Source organism: Cyprinodon tularosa, unplaced genomic scaffold (assembly GCF_016077235.1).
Source record: "Cyprinodon tularosa strain WSP-4 unplaced genomic scaffold, ASM1607723v1 ctg277, whole genome shotgun sequence".
Lineage (NCBI taxonomy): Eukaryota > Metazoa > Chordata > Actinopteri > Cyprinodontiformes > Cyprinodontidae > Cyprinodon > Cyprinodon tularosa.
In genome coordinates this window covers 741,148-754,261 of record NW_024038982.1, presented here as the reverse complement: position 1 = coordinate 754,261, position 13,114 = coordinate 741,148, and the positions used below count along the sequence as shown (strand labels likewise).

Here is a 13,114-nt window from a genome sequence, read left to right as displayed (position 1 = left end):
CATAAGCTTGTACACCTAAATTTGGCCAATCATATATCAACGGTCATCTGTCAATCAAATTTTTTCGGTCATAGCACCTTGATTCATATGTCGCAGCTAATATACCCAACGGTTGAAATGAGAAATAAGTGTCATTTACTTTACCATTGAGTTAGGTCTCAGTGTTCAAGGGGATGGACATCTGTGTTTTCGGCAGGCATAGAGCTAACACAACTAGCAGTGTTGCGAGGAAAGGGCTCAAACATGTACGGCTGTAAGCCTTCTACATCAAACAAAGCTTCTCCCTGTTGTCCTATTCCACAACAACTTCATCCCCTCTTTCTTCCTCTAAAAAAAAATGTATGATGGAGGAGACTCATCCATGACCTCTGCCACAAAACTCTCCTCCTCTTGCACGTTTCTGCTGTCCATAGCGTTCCTTTACAGTGTCGTTGCTAAGTGCTACTTGGTCCCAATGTAATTTCCCATTGGGATCCTGCTAGCACTAATTTGCTAACTGGTTAGTAAGATGCTTTTAAGGCACCGGCCACAACCAAAGAGCTTGCAAACCTTCCGCCACAACAATCCCGCCCTCTTGATAAACGACCAATCACAATCACTTTATTCACTTGTGTAAAGTCGTGCATCACTTGGGAGAATCCGGAAATGCAACTGTTGGAACAACTGCCTCCCTGCGACTTTAAAATGAGCACCAGGGATTTCTAACAATGGCTAATTTAGTAGATACAACAGTTATCTTTTGCATTCATTGCAGTTCTTTGGTTATGGTGGCAAGGAGGAAGGATGCTCTTATTAACAAAACCATCTAACCCCAACTTAAAAAACAAAAAAACTTTATGTTCCATAAAAGCCAAAACGGTAGAACAGACCAACAAGACTAAATTAGAAAATAATATTTAAAAAAAGGGTTTGGTAAATAAAAAACAAAAAACAAAAACACAAATAACCATGAGCATTGTAAAAAGACCATCATGCTCAAAGTAAAGCATAGTGTAGGCAGCATCTGCAATACTGTGGGACTCCATTTTAAAGAAACAACACACAACACATTAATATCTATTAAGATTAAAGAATAAAACTGAGCTCAGCTGTTAGTTTCAAGTTTTGGGCTGTTTTTCTTAACCTGGAACTGCTTTGAGAGACTTCATCGATCACCACAACAATAAACCAACAGTCTCTCACAATCCACAAAAAAAAAAATGCTTCACATTTATCAAAGGAGGGTGGACAATTGTTTTTCTGACTGACTCCTTCAACAGGTTTTTTTTCAACAAGGTTTTTTTCAGCACAGTATTAGTCTGAGGGTGTGAACAATTAAGCTTTTACATCATTTCAGGGTTTTATTTGTTACATTTGCTTAGAAGGAAGATATTTACTTTTCCATTTAGTTGTACATGTTACAAAATATTAAAGGTGGGAAACTCTAAAATGACTCATACTGGTCTCGATTTTCACATCACTTAAACCTGACATTTTAAATAGCGTGAGTTGATTTGTTTTATATCCACTGTACACAACACATTACATGACTGCAGCTCTTGAGGGAAAGTACAGGAAGACAAGAGATCCCAGAGATTGGCTTCAATATTCAAGCATATCTGATAAGACGTCAGCATAGCACAAAAGCAGAAACAGAAACTTAGCAGATTGGATAGACTAGAAAGACTTCCTGTAATGCTTCATCACAGCACCAAAATCAAGCAACTACATGTGTTTAAAACAGCACCAATTACAATACAATTTGATACGATTAGTAGCAAGGAGTTGTGAAAACAGCGCCCTCCACCAGACTGCACTAAAACCCAATGAAACATATGAAACACAGTGGCCACAGTGGTTAAAAATATATATTCTATAGTATCATAAAGTTTGGTCAAAGTGCATAACTATTTCTGGGCATTATGTTTTATTCCATATTAGATATAAGAAGACTGTAGGGTTTAAAAAAAAAAAAAACTTTCTATGAGGATAGAATTTATTGCTTAGCTGATATAAACGGCATCTGTGTTACACAGCCGAGGCTAATAAACTGGCCAGTGAGTACAGTTAAGCACACACACAATTAATCCTTATAAGCTGGGCTCCATGACTTCATGCTGGCTTTAGTTTTAGCTTCAGGCAACAGTAAAGGAAAACTCACAACAAAAATAGTCTTTTGAACTGCATAATTCCCCTTTGGGATTTGTAAAGCATTTTTGAACCGAATAAATGAAGGTTTGTACATAAAGAGTTAAAAGGCTGTGGGGAAAAAATATATATACCTTCAAAACACATAAATATTAATTTTGTTAAATGATCTTCTGAGTTTCACCAGTTATAATGCTAAAAACTTTTGAGATATATATATATATATATATATATATATGGATTTTTTATTGGTTTTTCAAAGCAAACATATAATTTTAAAATTAACTTTTTTGACTACAAGAGACTTTTAAGAGACTGAATTATAAACATAATGAATGGATATTGTTAATCATCATAATATGTTGGCATGACATTTTTGATCTATGGTCACACCCATGAAGTAGGACTAATTATGTTTAAAAATATTGACATTGGAAATCAGTCGATATCACTTAAATGGGTATAAGAAATAACTGCCAGAAAATTAGTACTGGAATATATCAGCCAGCATTCACCAATCACTAAAAAGCACTGTAGTTCTATGTAACGTTTATTTAACCCGCAGGTTAATAATAAGTTGTTACCATACCAGCTGTAGTTGACTTGCTTTCTTTTTTACTAGAACCATTTGAATAAGTTTTTCCCAATATTCCGTACCAAAAAAATAAGTAATAGCAGTATATATGATCAACGCAAGCATTGGTCAATACTTAAAGCTGCGTTATCGTATTGTAATAGAATTGTTTATTTTCCCCACTTTTACTTCCAAAAGACCAAAAGAGCCTTGAAATACTAAAACATATAATTAATTGCAGCTACTGGGTGCAGTTTAATTATTGAAATCGGTCTTCTTTCTGTAGGTGGTGCCTTGAAGAGACCTTTAATTTTAAAAGGATATTCTTATCAAGAGCTACATGTATATAGCTATATGTATAATACGTGGGCAGTCGTGGGTGAGCGGTTAGGGTGTCAGACTTGGATCCCAAAGGTTACCGGTTCGACTCCTGACCCGCCAGGTTGGTGGGGGGAGTAATTAACCAGCGCTCTCCCCCATTCTCCTCCATGACTGAGGTACCCTGAGCATGGTACCGTCCCGCCACACTGCTCCCTTGGGGCGCCATTGAGGGCTGCCCCCTTGCACGGGTGAGGCATAAATGCAATTTCATGGTGTGCAGTGTTCACTTGTGTGTGCTGTGTCACAATGACAATGGGAGTTGGAGGAGTTTCCCAAAGGGCTTTCACTTTCACTTTAATAAATATATAAAATTTAAAAATCTGTGATTAATCCCAAAGGGAAAATATTCCAAGTGACCATTGATGAAATTATTAAAAAAAGACAACTAAAAAAAATAAAATTTCTTAATAATATAGGGATGAGCTAGATGGTAAATTTAGTGAATTCCCACATTAACCTCACCACTTGATCAGCCACTGTGCTTCATTATGTTTATGATTAGCTCGCTGGATCATTTGAATATCTTACCATATACTCCATTGGCCAACAGAAGCTGCCTGTGAGTCTGCAACACTAAAAACAAATAAAGACAAACAGATAAAACACAGAAAGCAAGCGGCAGCATGCTCCAATGCAGCTTCTTGACCCCCAGCATGCTTTGCTCCCGGGATCAGCTGTGGAGAGGATCATGGGACTGCCCTGAATGGTGCAGGCACACACAGAGCACTTACTGAGAGGTAGAAAATAACAAACGGCAAGAGGAAACAAGGAAAAAACTTAAGATGTGTGAAATACTCCACTCAGCATGTTGAAACACACCTTGTGGAATGATAAGAATTAGCCAGGGTTAACTCATTTCTGTTTCAGCTTGCCTGTTGCTATGTAGCAAGTGGTTTTTTTTGTAGACAATAAAGTCCTGTAAAAACTGCATTAAGTTGCTTCTTATTGAATAATAATTTTAAAAAAAATCAGAAACCAACTGAACAAAATTTAAATACAAATGCAGTAGGGGGCATTTGCTGTCTGGTCTGTGCAAGTCTATGGTGATGTGCCCAGCGCAATCCTGTTGATAGGCCAGGGCAAAAGAATAAGAGCAGAAGACGCAAATCCATCTAGATGCTCACTTGGACCCTCTCCTGCACCATCAGGGCAGATTATTAAGACAGAAAATTCTCAGAGAAGAGAATGAACAGGGGACATTGGTGCAGCTGAGAAAAGACATGCCTGGATGCAAAAGCAGCTGAAAAAAAAAGGAATTATGTTAGCAAAATACAGACTGAGACTTAGATTGGCCAGACATTCAGCAGGGAGTCTCTACCCAAACAGTACATATGCCGGTTGGCTATTTTTGGTTGACTTCCCCCACCCCCAAATCCTCCCACCAGCCACAATCCCTCATCCCTATCTCCTCCCATCACTCCTTTCCTGCTACCCACGGCCTTGCTCCATTTACTCTACCACTTCCACTCACAACTTCCTTTTTGTTTTGAGTTTGTTTTCATGCTTTGTTTAACCACCTAATTATAATCAGCAGATAGTAACTAACAATTTTTTTTTTTTTTGCGCATATAAAATAATTTTATATCTAATCAAACAGGTTGCCTGTACAAAATGGAAATACAAATAAACTTTATCTTCCCTGTGTTGGTGGAATTTCCCAGTGGCAAAATCATCCCATCTTATTTAAGCAAGCGTGGTTTTAAATCATTTTTTAAACTAATACATGAAATTTTCCAATTTCTAACCATTTTTCTACTCTTATCTTGTTTTTAGGTGCAAAGGCAACACTAAAAACAAAAACATCAGCTCCCTGGAATTTTATTTATTTTACGGTAGACTGTTACTGACAGGCTCACAGTAACAGCGGACACTTTCTTCTTCTGTCTTGGCAGTATCTTACAGTAGCCTGACTCAATTCTAGTCAGAATCTGAGTCTGATACTGCTCCATAGAGCTGTGATTATGGGGCGTGTTTCCAACGAACCACGAAAAAAAATGCCTCTGCACTCAATTAGAAAGACCTACAACCAATAAGAGCAATGGAGTGCGTGACGTATGTTAAGCGACGCATAGTTGTTGTCAACAAAAATCAAAGCGTGCAGTTGCACGCCTAGAATAAGAAGATGAGCCTTGATCGCGTTTCTCTGTTCCTCTTTTAAAATGAATTTGCTGTCGATATCTTCTAGAACAGACCTAATAGCAGAATCTACACACCTCAACTCTCCAGCACAGGCATTGTTGTTGTCACCCTAGCGCGCCTTGGTGACATGGTTGATTACGTTACTGTTGATCATCTGTCCATCATCGTATAAAGCCCACCCTGACAATTTGATTGGCCCGCCAGATATTGTGCGAGCATACTCGCACTACTATTGAGCAATGCCAGACCGAACTTCCCGACCTCAAACTTTGTGGGCGGGACTAAGTTCGGAATGGAACCCAGACTAATCTTACAGGGCTGTAGCGCCTCCTGAACCAGGCTTTTTTATTACAAGTCCCATTCATGGGTATATGTCTAGGCACATTAACAAAAAAAAGAGTGGTGAATATTTTACTAAATTACTGGTTGCACCAGTGCCACCTTTATTGTTTCCACGATTGATAAACCAGGATGCAATGTTTTGGCAAATTGACTCTCTATTAATAGCTGAATCCTGTTTATGATTCAAAATTATAAAACTATATAAAACTATATACACTAATACAGAGGTCTTCAACAGGGGGTCCGCGACCCCTAGGGGGTCCGCAGAGGTACTGCATGGGGGTCGCGAAAGTCTTGGTTGATCACTTTTTTTTTTATATTCCCTCCTGCAATTTTTTGCACTAATTAAAATGTCTTTAAATACACATTAACATGAATTCAACACACTGTAGTAAACAGATAAATGAAAGCAGAAGATGTCTTTCAGTCATCAATGCTCACATTCAGCTACACACAGGAATTCTTTCAAACCTGGGCACCATTTAATTCACAACACCTGTCCCATCAACCAGGAATCAGATTCAGAAATACTTTACTTTCCCAGGGAGAAATTACTTTCGTTACATGACTCCATATGTAATAGAGTGACTATAGTACCAGTTTGATACACAATTTCATACAATATATATAATTAGGGGGTCCCAGCTCCATCTCATAATCAGTTTGGGGGTCCTTGGCCTCGAAAACGTTGAAGACCCCTGCACTAATAGATATGAATTGACAAAATATTGTCCCGAAGAGGTTATATTCTCTTATATACTCTTCTCCTCTATTGCCACTACTTTTTCTAGAGTAACGCTCCTTGGCCCTTTGCATCTTAAGCACCATCTTCTGAATCAGGTGTGTACAGCTACGGTATAGAAACCTCATAGAAAAGCTTGCACATATTGACATGCAGAATCTAAACGCTTGACATTGTAAACATCATAAAGAACACTTTTTCAATACGAGCTGTGTGAGGGTATGCTAAAACTACATAAAGCTAGCTTGTTATAGTGGTCATACAGACAATAAGCATAGCATACAAAAATTTAACCACTGAAGACATCAGTTATTACAATATTGATGCTGTTTTCACTCCTGTTGTTGCATTTTCAATATAGCTTGGTAAAGTTTGAATTACATTCAAGCATATAGAAACGGTTCCACATATCCGTAACAAGTGGAAAAGCCAAAAAAGTTAGTAGAGGTGTGCCTGAGAAGGGAAAAGAGATAAAGAGGCCAAATCGAGTTGAATTTTCTGGTGTGTTTAACATCACTTTCCTGCTGCATAACCCAGGGTAATTGAGCTGGATTCATAAACTGATGGCTGGACATTCTCCGAGAGCAAACCTCGTTATTGTATCATTTACAGAAAGTCTTTGAGGTCTTGAAGCATTCAAAGCAGCAACAAACCATCACTGCATGTACCTCACTGTATGATGCTTATTCTCTGCAACATACCAAATATAATTCAAAGCAAAGTAAGCCCATTCTGAGGAGGTAGATTTCTTTTAAAATAAGTTTAATCTTAATACAGCTACATTTACCACTAGTTTAGTCATTTTATGCATCAAGACCTTATTAGACCTTTAGCTTTCACAGTGCACTCAGTCATGAACATGTAGCACTGAACCATACAACCACAGGAGGAAACACAGCTCAGGCTCTGGCCCACTGCATAAGGCAGAAACGGACAACCACAAGCTATGAAATCAAAAACAAACTCCCACGATTCACCCACAACACAAAAACAGAACCTGACAGCACTGTTAGACGTAAAGAGAAACCCAGCGCCTTATCTTTACAGCATTGGTCTGTAACATAGTGCTGAACGTCCTGTCAGGAAACAGAGTTTCTACAATTAAAAGACTTCATTTACAGCTTAATGACATGCATTTTTCTTTATGAGAAATTTGGAAGTTATTTGTCGGACAGCTGAGTGGCAGAGGGTGTAGCTGTTTCAACATGAAAAAGCAACAATACAAATCAAATGTCACCCTCTTCTATCAATCGGCACTACGTTTCTGACTGAGAGGGTTTCGCACCAATCCCGCTTTAATCAGACTCTGGCAGTGTCGTGACAGAGTGACCATGACGGTTCTCTCAGATTGACAGATCACGTCTCAGACTGTCCTTCTGCGTGTGTCATGTTTGCCCTTATATGTTCATATGTGTGAGTGTGTGTTAGTTTTCATTAGACTACTGTCATGTGTCAGAATCTGCCTTTTTTTTTTAGGTGTGTGTGTGTGTTTGGGAGGGGATTTGTGGCTGATTGCACCTTCTTCTCGCCTACATTTCATCAGATGACTATAACTTCCACCATTTAATATCATGTCACGGTCTGCTGGCCTGAGCCTTGTGGCTGACCCTGATAAGAGCAGCGAGCCTGCTGGTTCCAGTCACCTCAATCATCCCGTGTTGCTTTCAGTCTGTTTCCATAATAGTGCATCTACCCTTCATTCGTTCACTATGAACTTCAACTCTGTCACAGTGACCCTGTTTCAGAGCATCTGAGGTGTTTAGAGGCTGGCTGGTCACCGCAGATAATGACTAAGAAATAGACGAGAATGGCTCCAACTATTTTGTCTCATTGCGTACAGATTTGTGCACCTCTGTGCACTGACTGACTCTACAGCCTATCTCACTGACAATTTAGCAGAGCCAGGAGCAACTTAGCTCGACACTGACAATACAAGGACCTTTTCATAGAAGGTTTACCCTACATCAGTGTGGGGAAGGTTGCTTTTGAAAAGAGATATGTTATAAAATACGAGTTAATAAAAGGGGCACGGAGACAGGTGTCTGCAAGAATTCAAAAGTCAGAGTTTGTTTTGTTACAGGGTTGGATTATTAGCCTTTGCACATCTCATTTTAAGTTATCTAATGCCATCACGTATGTGAAAAACGAATATTCAGAAGAAAAAAATATAATATACCGTATATCTTTTTAATAGGACAAGGCAAAATGCCTTCTGAAAACATTTGCAGCAATTCCTTTACGAGGAATTGCTGCAAAGGAATTAGGTTTCCATTACTAATATGCACAAAACTAAGATGATATTCTGCTAAGTTTGAAAAATGCAACGTTTATTAATTGTGCTATTTCCGTTAAATAAAATTGCACTTGAATACAGCAGTTGTAAACACATGTGGTATATCCATATTTCAGCCACAGCTCTAGGTGGCGCCATCATTCTCAGAATACTTCTGTTGTTTCCTCTTTACAAGGAAGTATGGTCCAACTGCAGATCACGGGACTTGTGGGATGCGCGTTTACTCGTAGTTATGCAATTGTTAGATATGTACGATAATACATATCTAACAATTGCAATAGAATGTAATGTAAACCGTAGACTAAACGGTGCACGTAGGCTGAAACAGAATCATAGCTCCTCTTTTTAAAAGGCTGATAAAACCCTTAAACCTTTCAAGCATTTATTTATATTTTGGATTTAAGAGGAAAATGATTTTTCATTATGATGCCATCTTAAGGCCATAATCATTCTTCCCTCCTTCATACAGCCTGTGAGTCAAAGTGTAACGACAGCGCTTAATATCCGCTACAGAGGTTGAGTTTTAAGAAATAAAGATCACAAATATTGACAGATGATATGGGATCTGCCAACACTGAGCTCAAATATGTCAAAATTAACCATTTAACTGATAAAGCATTTCCTGCTGTTTAATCAAACCGATTACACCAAGCTGAATATTACAAATCTCTTTACTTTCTCAGCTTTAATTACATTATTTATGTCTTCAAATCAAATGTCTCAATCTTTCCTTTTTTGGTTTTGGTTAAGGTATTGTGTGAGGATGTAAGTTGGAAAGCTGCAGAGATTCTGAACCCAATCCTTAAACAAACTTGCACTTAAACTCCCCACAGGCCACATCTGTATTTTACTTGTCTAGACTAGCCTGATGTGGTCAATGGAAAATCTGAACTTAAATATGCATAAAGCAGCCTATCTACTATCAATCTGTTTGAGCTTGTTTTATTTTAAAAAAGCCTCCTGTCTTTGTCCATGTGCAGCAATATCAGCACATGTAAAAAGATAACGTGTGTTAACGGATGTTGTTGCTAAATTGATTTTAACGATACATCAGTTACAAACGACTGCAAAACATATAATCATTGCAAAGTCAGTGTGCATTTATTACATTGCAAAGACATGTTTAGAATGCATGTTGCTCTTGAATGAACGCTTTTATGCTATCAAGTTATTCAGCCAGTTCTAAGGGCCCCACTGCAGTAGATACAGATGATGCCCAAAAGGGTGAAGTTCACATAGATTAATGGAAGAATCACCCCCAAAAATATCATAACCTGCAGACTAGGACTGAAACAATCAGATTAATCAATTATTGAAACAATCATCAACTAATTTAGTAGTCGAGTAATCGCTAACTGGAGAATAGAGACTCTAAAACATGCCTTTAGCTGACAGAGAAACCCACCAATTCTACCAAAATTTTGCATCTAAGATAAAAATCTTTTCGTCTGTCAACGTGCTATATCACATACTCCTGAGGTGGAAAAGGTTTAGTTCCAGGTGGTTTAATTTTGCAAAAAGTCTTCTTTAAGGAATCTGATTATTAATTGATTAAGCAAAAAATTAATTTACAGATCAATCGATTTGCAAAATAATCATTAGTTGCAGCGCTAATGCAGATCACATGTTTTCACTGAATTAAAAGGCAAAAGCATTCCGGTTCTTTAAGTTTGACCTTAACATTTCTTGACTGATCAAAACTCGAGACATTACAGTTGGACTGAAGTCAAGGCTTTGACTAGGCCCCTCTAATAGCATATTTTTGTTTTTGAACCATTGAGAGCTGGGTCCTCGATGTGCTTTGGATCGTCGATATGCTGCAGAATCCATGGGTCATGCCAAGTCATCCAGATCCTGACATGAGGGAAGAACTTCCAGAAAGTTCTATTTTTGTCATCCGATCCAAGAAAATATTTCATCCCTATGTCTTGCAGATCAAGACTTCATGTGAGACTATTTTTTATGTGTGTTCCTTTTGCTCTCTCCCATGGAGGCCTTTTTTGTGTCTTACTTATTATCTTATTTCAAAGTGAATAATGAACGCTGACCTAAACTCAGGTAACTGGTTCTGTTTTCTGTTGTAACCTCCTAAATGCAGTACCAGACACTCATATGAGGGTAGATATTCAGAATCAGAAATACTTTAATAATCCCAGAGGGAAATTACTTTTGTTACACGCTCCAGTAACACTTATACATATATATATGCATATGTAAAAACTAAATCCAAATAAAGTGAATATCCAACTACAGTGATAAATCTAAGTAAAGTGATACGTGAGGTGCAAAAATAGTGCATAAATGTCAATTACAGGGGTGGATTCTGAATCACTTGAGGGAGGCCTTATAGAGATTGATGACCACAGGTAGGAATGATTTCCTGTGGCGCTCTGTGGTGCATCTGGGTAGGAGGAGTCTTCTGCTGAAGGAGCTCGTCTGCTGGACCAGTGTGTCGTGGAGAGGATGTGAGTCATTGTCTAAGATGGACTGAAACCTGGACAGCATCCTCCTCTCTGCCACGGTGGTCAGGGTATTGACCAATACTTTACATTTTCTCCATTATTGCACACTGGCTATTGTTCATTGAACAAGCAATGCCTAAAAAATGGCTTTGCAATCATTTTCAGACTGATATTTTTTTGCAACCTTTTTTTCCTCATTTACTTTGCTTCTTAGTCTACTTCATGTTGTCAGACAGGTACCATTTAAGTTAGCTTCTGATTATTAACAGCTGACATAGAGACAATAATTAACCAGGTTAATTTCATTGCTTTTTCCTAATAATGATAAAATAATCAATGAGTTAAACAAAATAATCCATAGATATTAAAATCTCTAAATCATACCAGAAGTTAAGACATCTGTAAATCAGTGAACATTTATCACTAAGTTGTTACATCATTGCTATACAGATTTTGTAATATTATCTGTCTAAAACATGACGGAGGGAGTTTGAGGTTAAATGACAACTAAATCAATTCCTTTCCTCAAATCAAATTTGAACATTTCTCACAGAGTTTCATAGATTGCTGCTCTCAGGGATTATATATTGAATTAACATGATCAGATTAAAGACGTAGCTAAATATAAAATCAGACATTTCTATTGGTTTTCAGGAAAGTATATTTTCGACAACGAAATAATCTTCTACATTTGTAGTGACTGTTAGCAGCACCAATGTGACAGTATATCTCAGCAACAATCACAGAAAGGCCACCGGAAAGTTGAACACCTGAAGGAACCAGAGTTAAACATTGATCCAGTGTGTGAACAAAGCTACACTTCTACAAACACGACAAGCAAAAAAAAAAAAACGTTTCTCAGCGAAAATAAAACCCAACGTGTTGTTAATTTTTTTAACGTGCGGAGGAGCAGTGTCCGAACCGTGACCCAGAAAAAAAAAAGAAAAAAAAAAAAAGAGTGCGGTCAGCTAAGTTTTAACGGCCAACTTACCAGCTCTCTTCCTCCACTTCCCGCGGCGGCTCCTCCTGCTGTCGCTGCCCAAACTTTAGCTTAAAGTCATGGAAACAGAGCGGAAATACACGTTTACTTTAACTTTCGAGGAGACGACTCCAAAAGTTATTCTGTTTAAAAAGAGTATGCTTCTTCCTCTCGCCCCTTCTTTCCTTTCTCCTCCCCCCTCCGCACTTCCCCCCCCCCCCCATTCACGATCACGACAGAAGCCACTTCCGCGAACAAATGGTGACGTCATCGGGCCCTGGTTCCAGTGTGTGTGTGCGCGCGTGGCCGCCGCGTTGCACCTGGACCGGTCTGAGGATTGCGTAAAAAATAGAAATGCCTGACTGCAAGCCAGAAGTTTTTTGTTTTACTTAGAATTAAAGATAGATACAGACAGCCGGCTTACGAAAACAAGTTATATGTTTAATCATTCATTAATATTGAGGAAGCACTTCACAGTTCCTGACAGTTTATTATAGTAGAGGCGGAACGAGCAGAAATGCTGCCCTGGGCCCCCGCCCCCCTTGGTTTAACAGTAAAGTTCAGATTCCCTGTCATTTCTGTTTTCATGATAACCTTTCCTACTGTTCCAAACCCACATGCTTCGCACAGAGCCATAGAGATAAGAGAGTTCTGACATAGGGCAACAATTCAATGAGTGTTGGTGATGCTCGGAACTTTAATATTTTAAGGGAAATTAGTAAACAATGCTGTTTCCTGTTGCTACAGGAAAATAGAAAACAGTATTTATATTGTTAGACACTTTATAGTATTCTATATCGTTTTTCTTCACTAGTGATGTTATGAGATGAAACGAAGCATGTGTCGAATACTGAAGGGGGCGTTACCGTGAGGCTGACAAAAGATGTGGGACTTTGCAGGAGAGTTGGATAGAGTATGGATATATTCTACAAATAGATTGGTTGGGAAAAACAACCAATCTAGTTGGTTAAAAATAGTTTGGTTAAAAAATAACGCTACTTTAGGCATTTACTTAATCATATTTAGTTACTTTAACACACTTGTGTCATGTTGGCAGGGTAGGACATAAAACAAC

The 13,114-nt window shown here is 38.3% G+C and overlaps 1 protein-coding gene across 3 annotated transcripts in view; it reads right to left on the bottom strand.

Annotated features, from left to right (window-relative positions):
* The window catches only part of shc1 (SHC (Src homology 2 domain containing) transforming protein 1), a 31,651-nt gene extending 19,402 nt beyond the window's left edge, over window positions 1-12,249 (bottom strand). For 2 of the 3 annotated variants that reach the window (XM_038290228.1, XM_038290230.1), the window contains exons 1-2: window positions 12,052-12,249; window positions 3,611-3,655 (exon numbers count right to left, since the gene is read on the bottom strand). In XM_038290228.1, coding sequence (XP_038146156.1) covers window positions 3,611-3,622 — 12 coding nt within the window. In that variant the 5' untranslated portion in view covers window positions 3,623-3,655; window positions 12,052-12,249. The remainder of the gene's footprint in view (window positions 1-3,610; window positions 3,656-12,051) is intronic. The other variant, XM_038290229.1, reaches the window with a different exon arrangement.
* Between the last annotated feature and the right edge of the window lie 865 nt (window positions 12,250-13,114).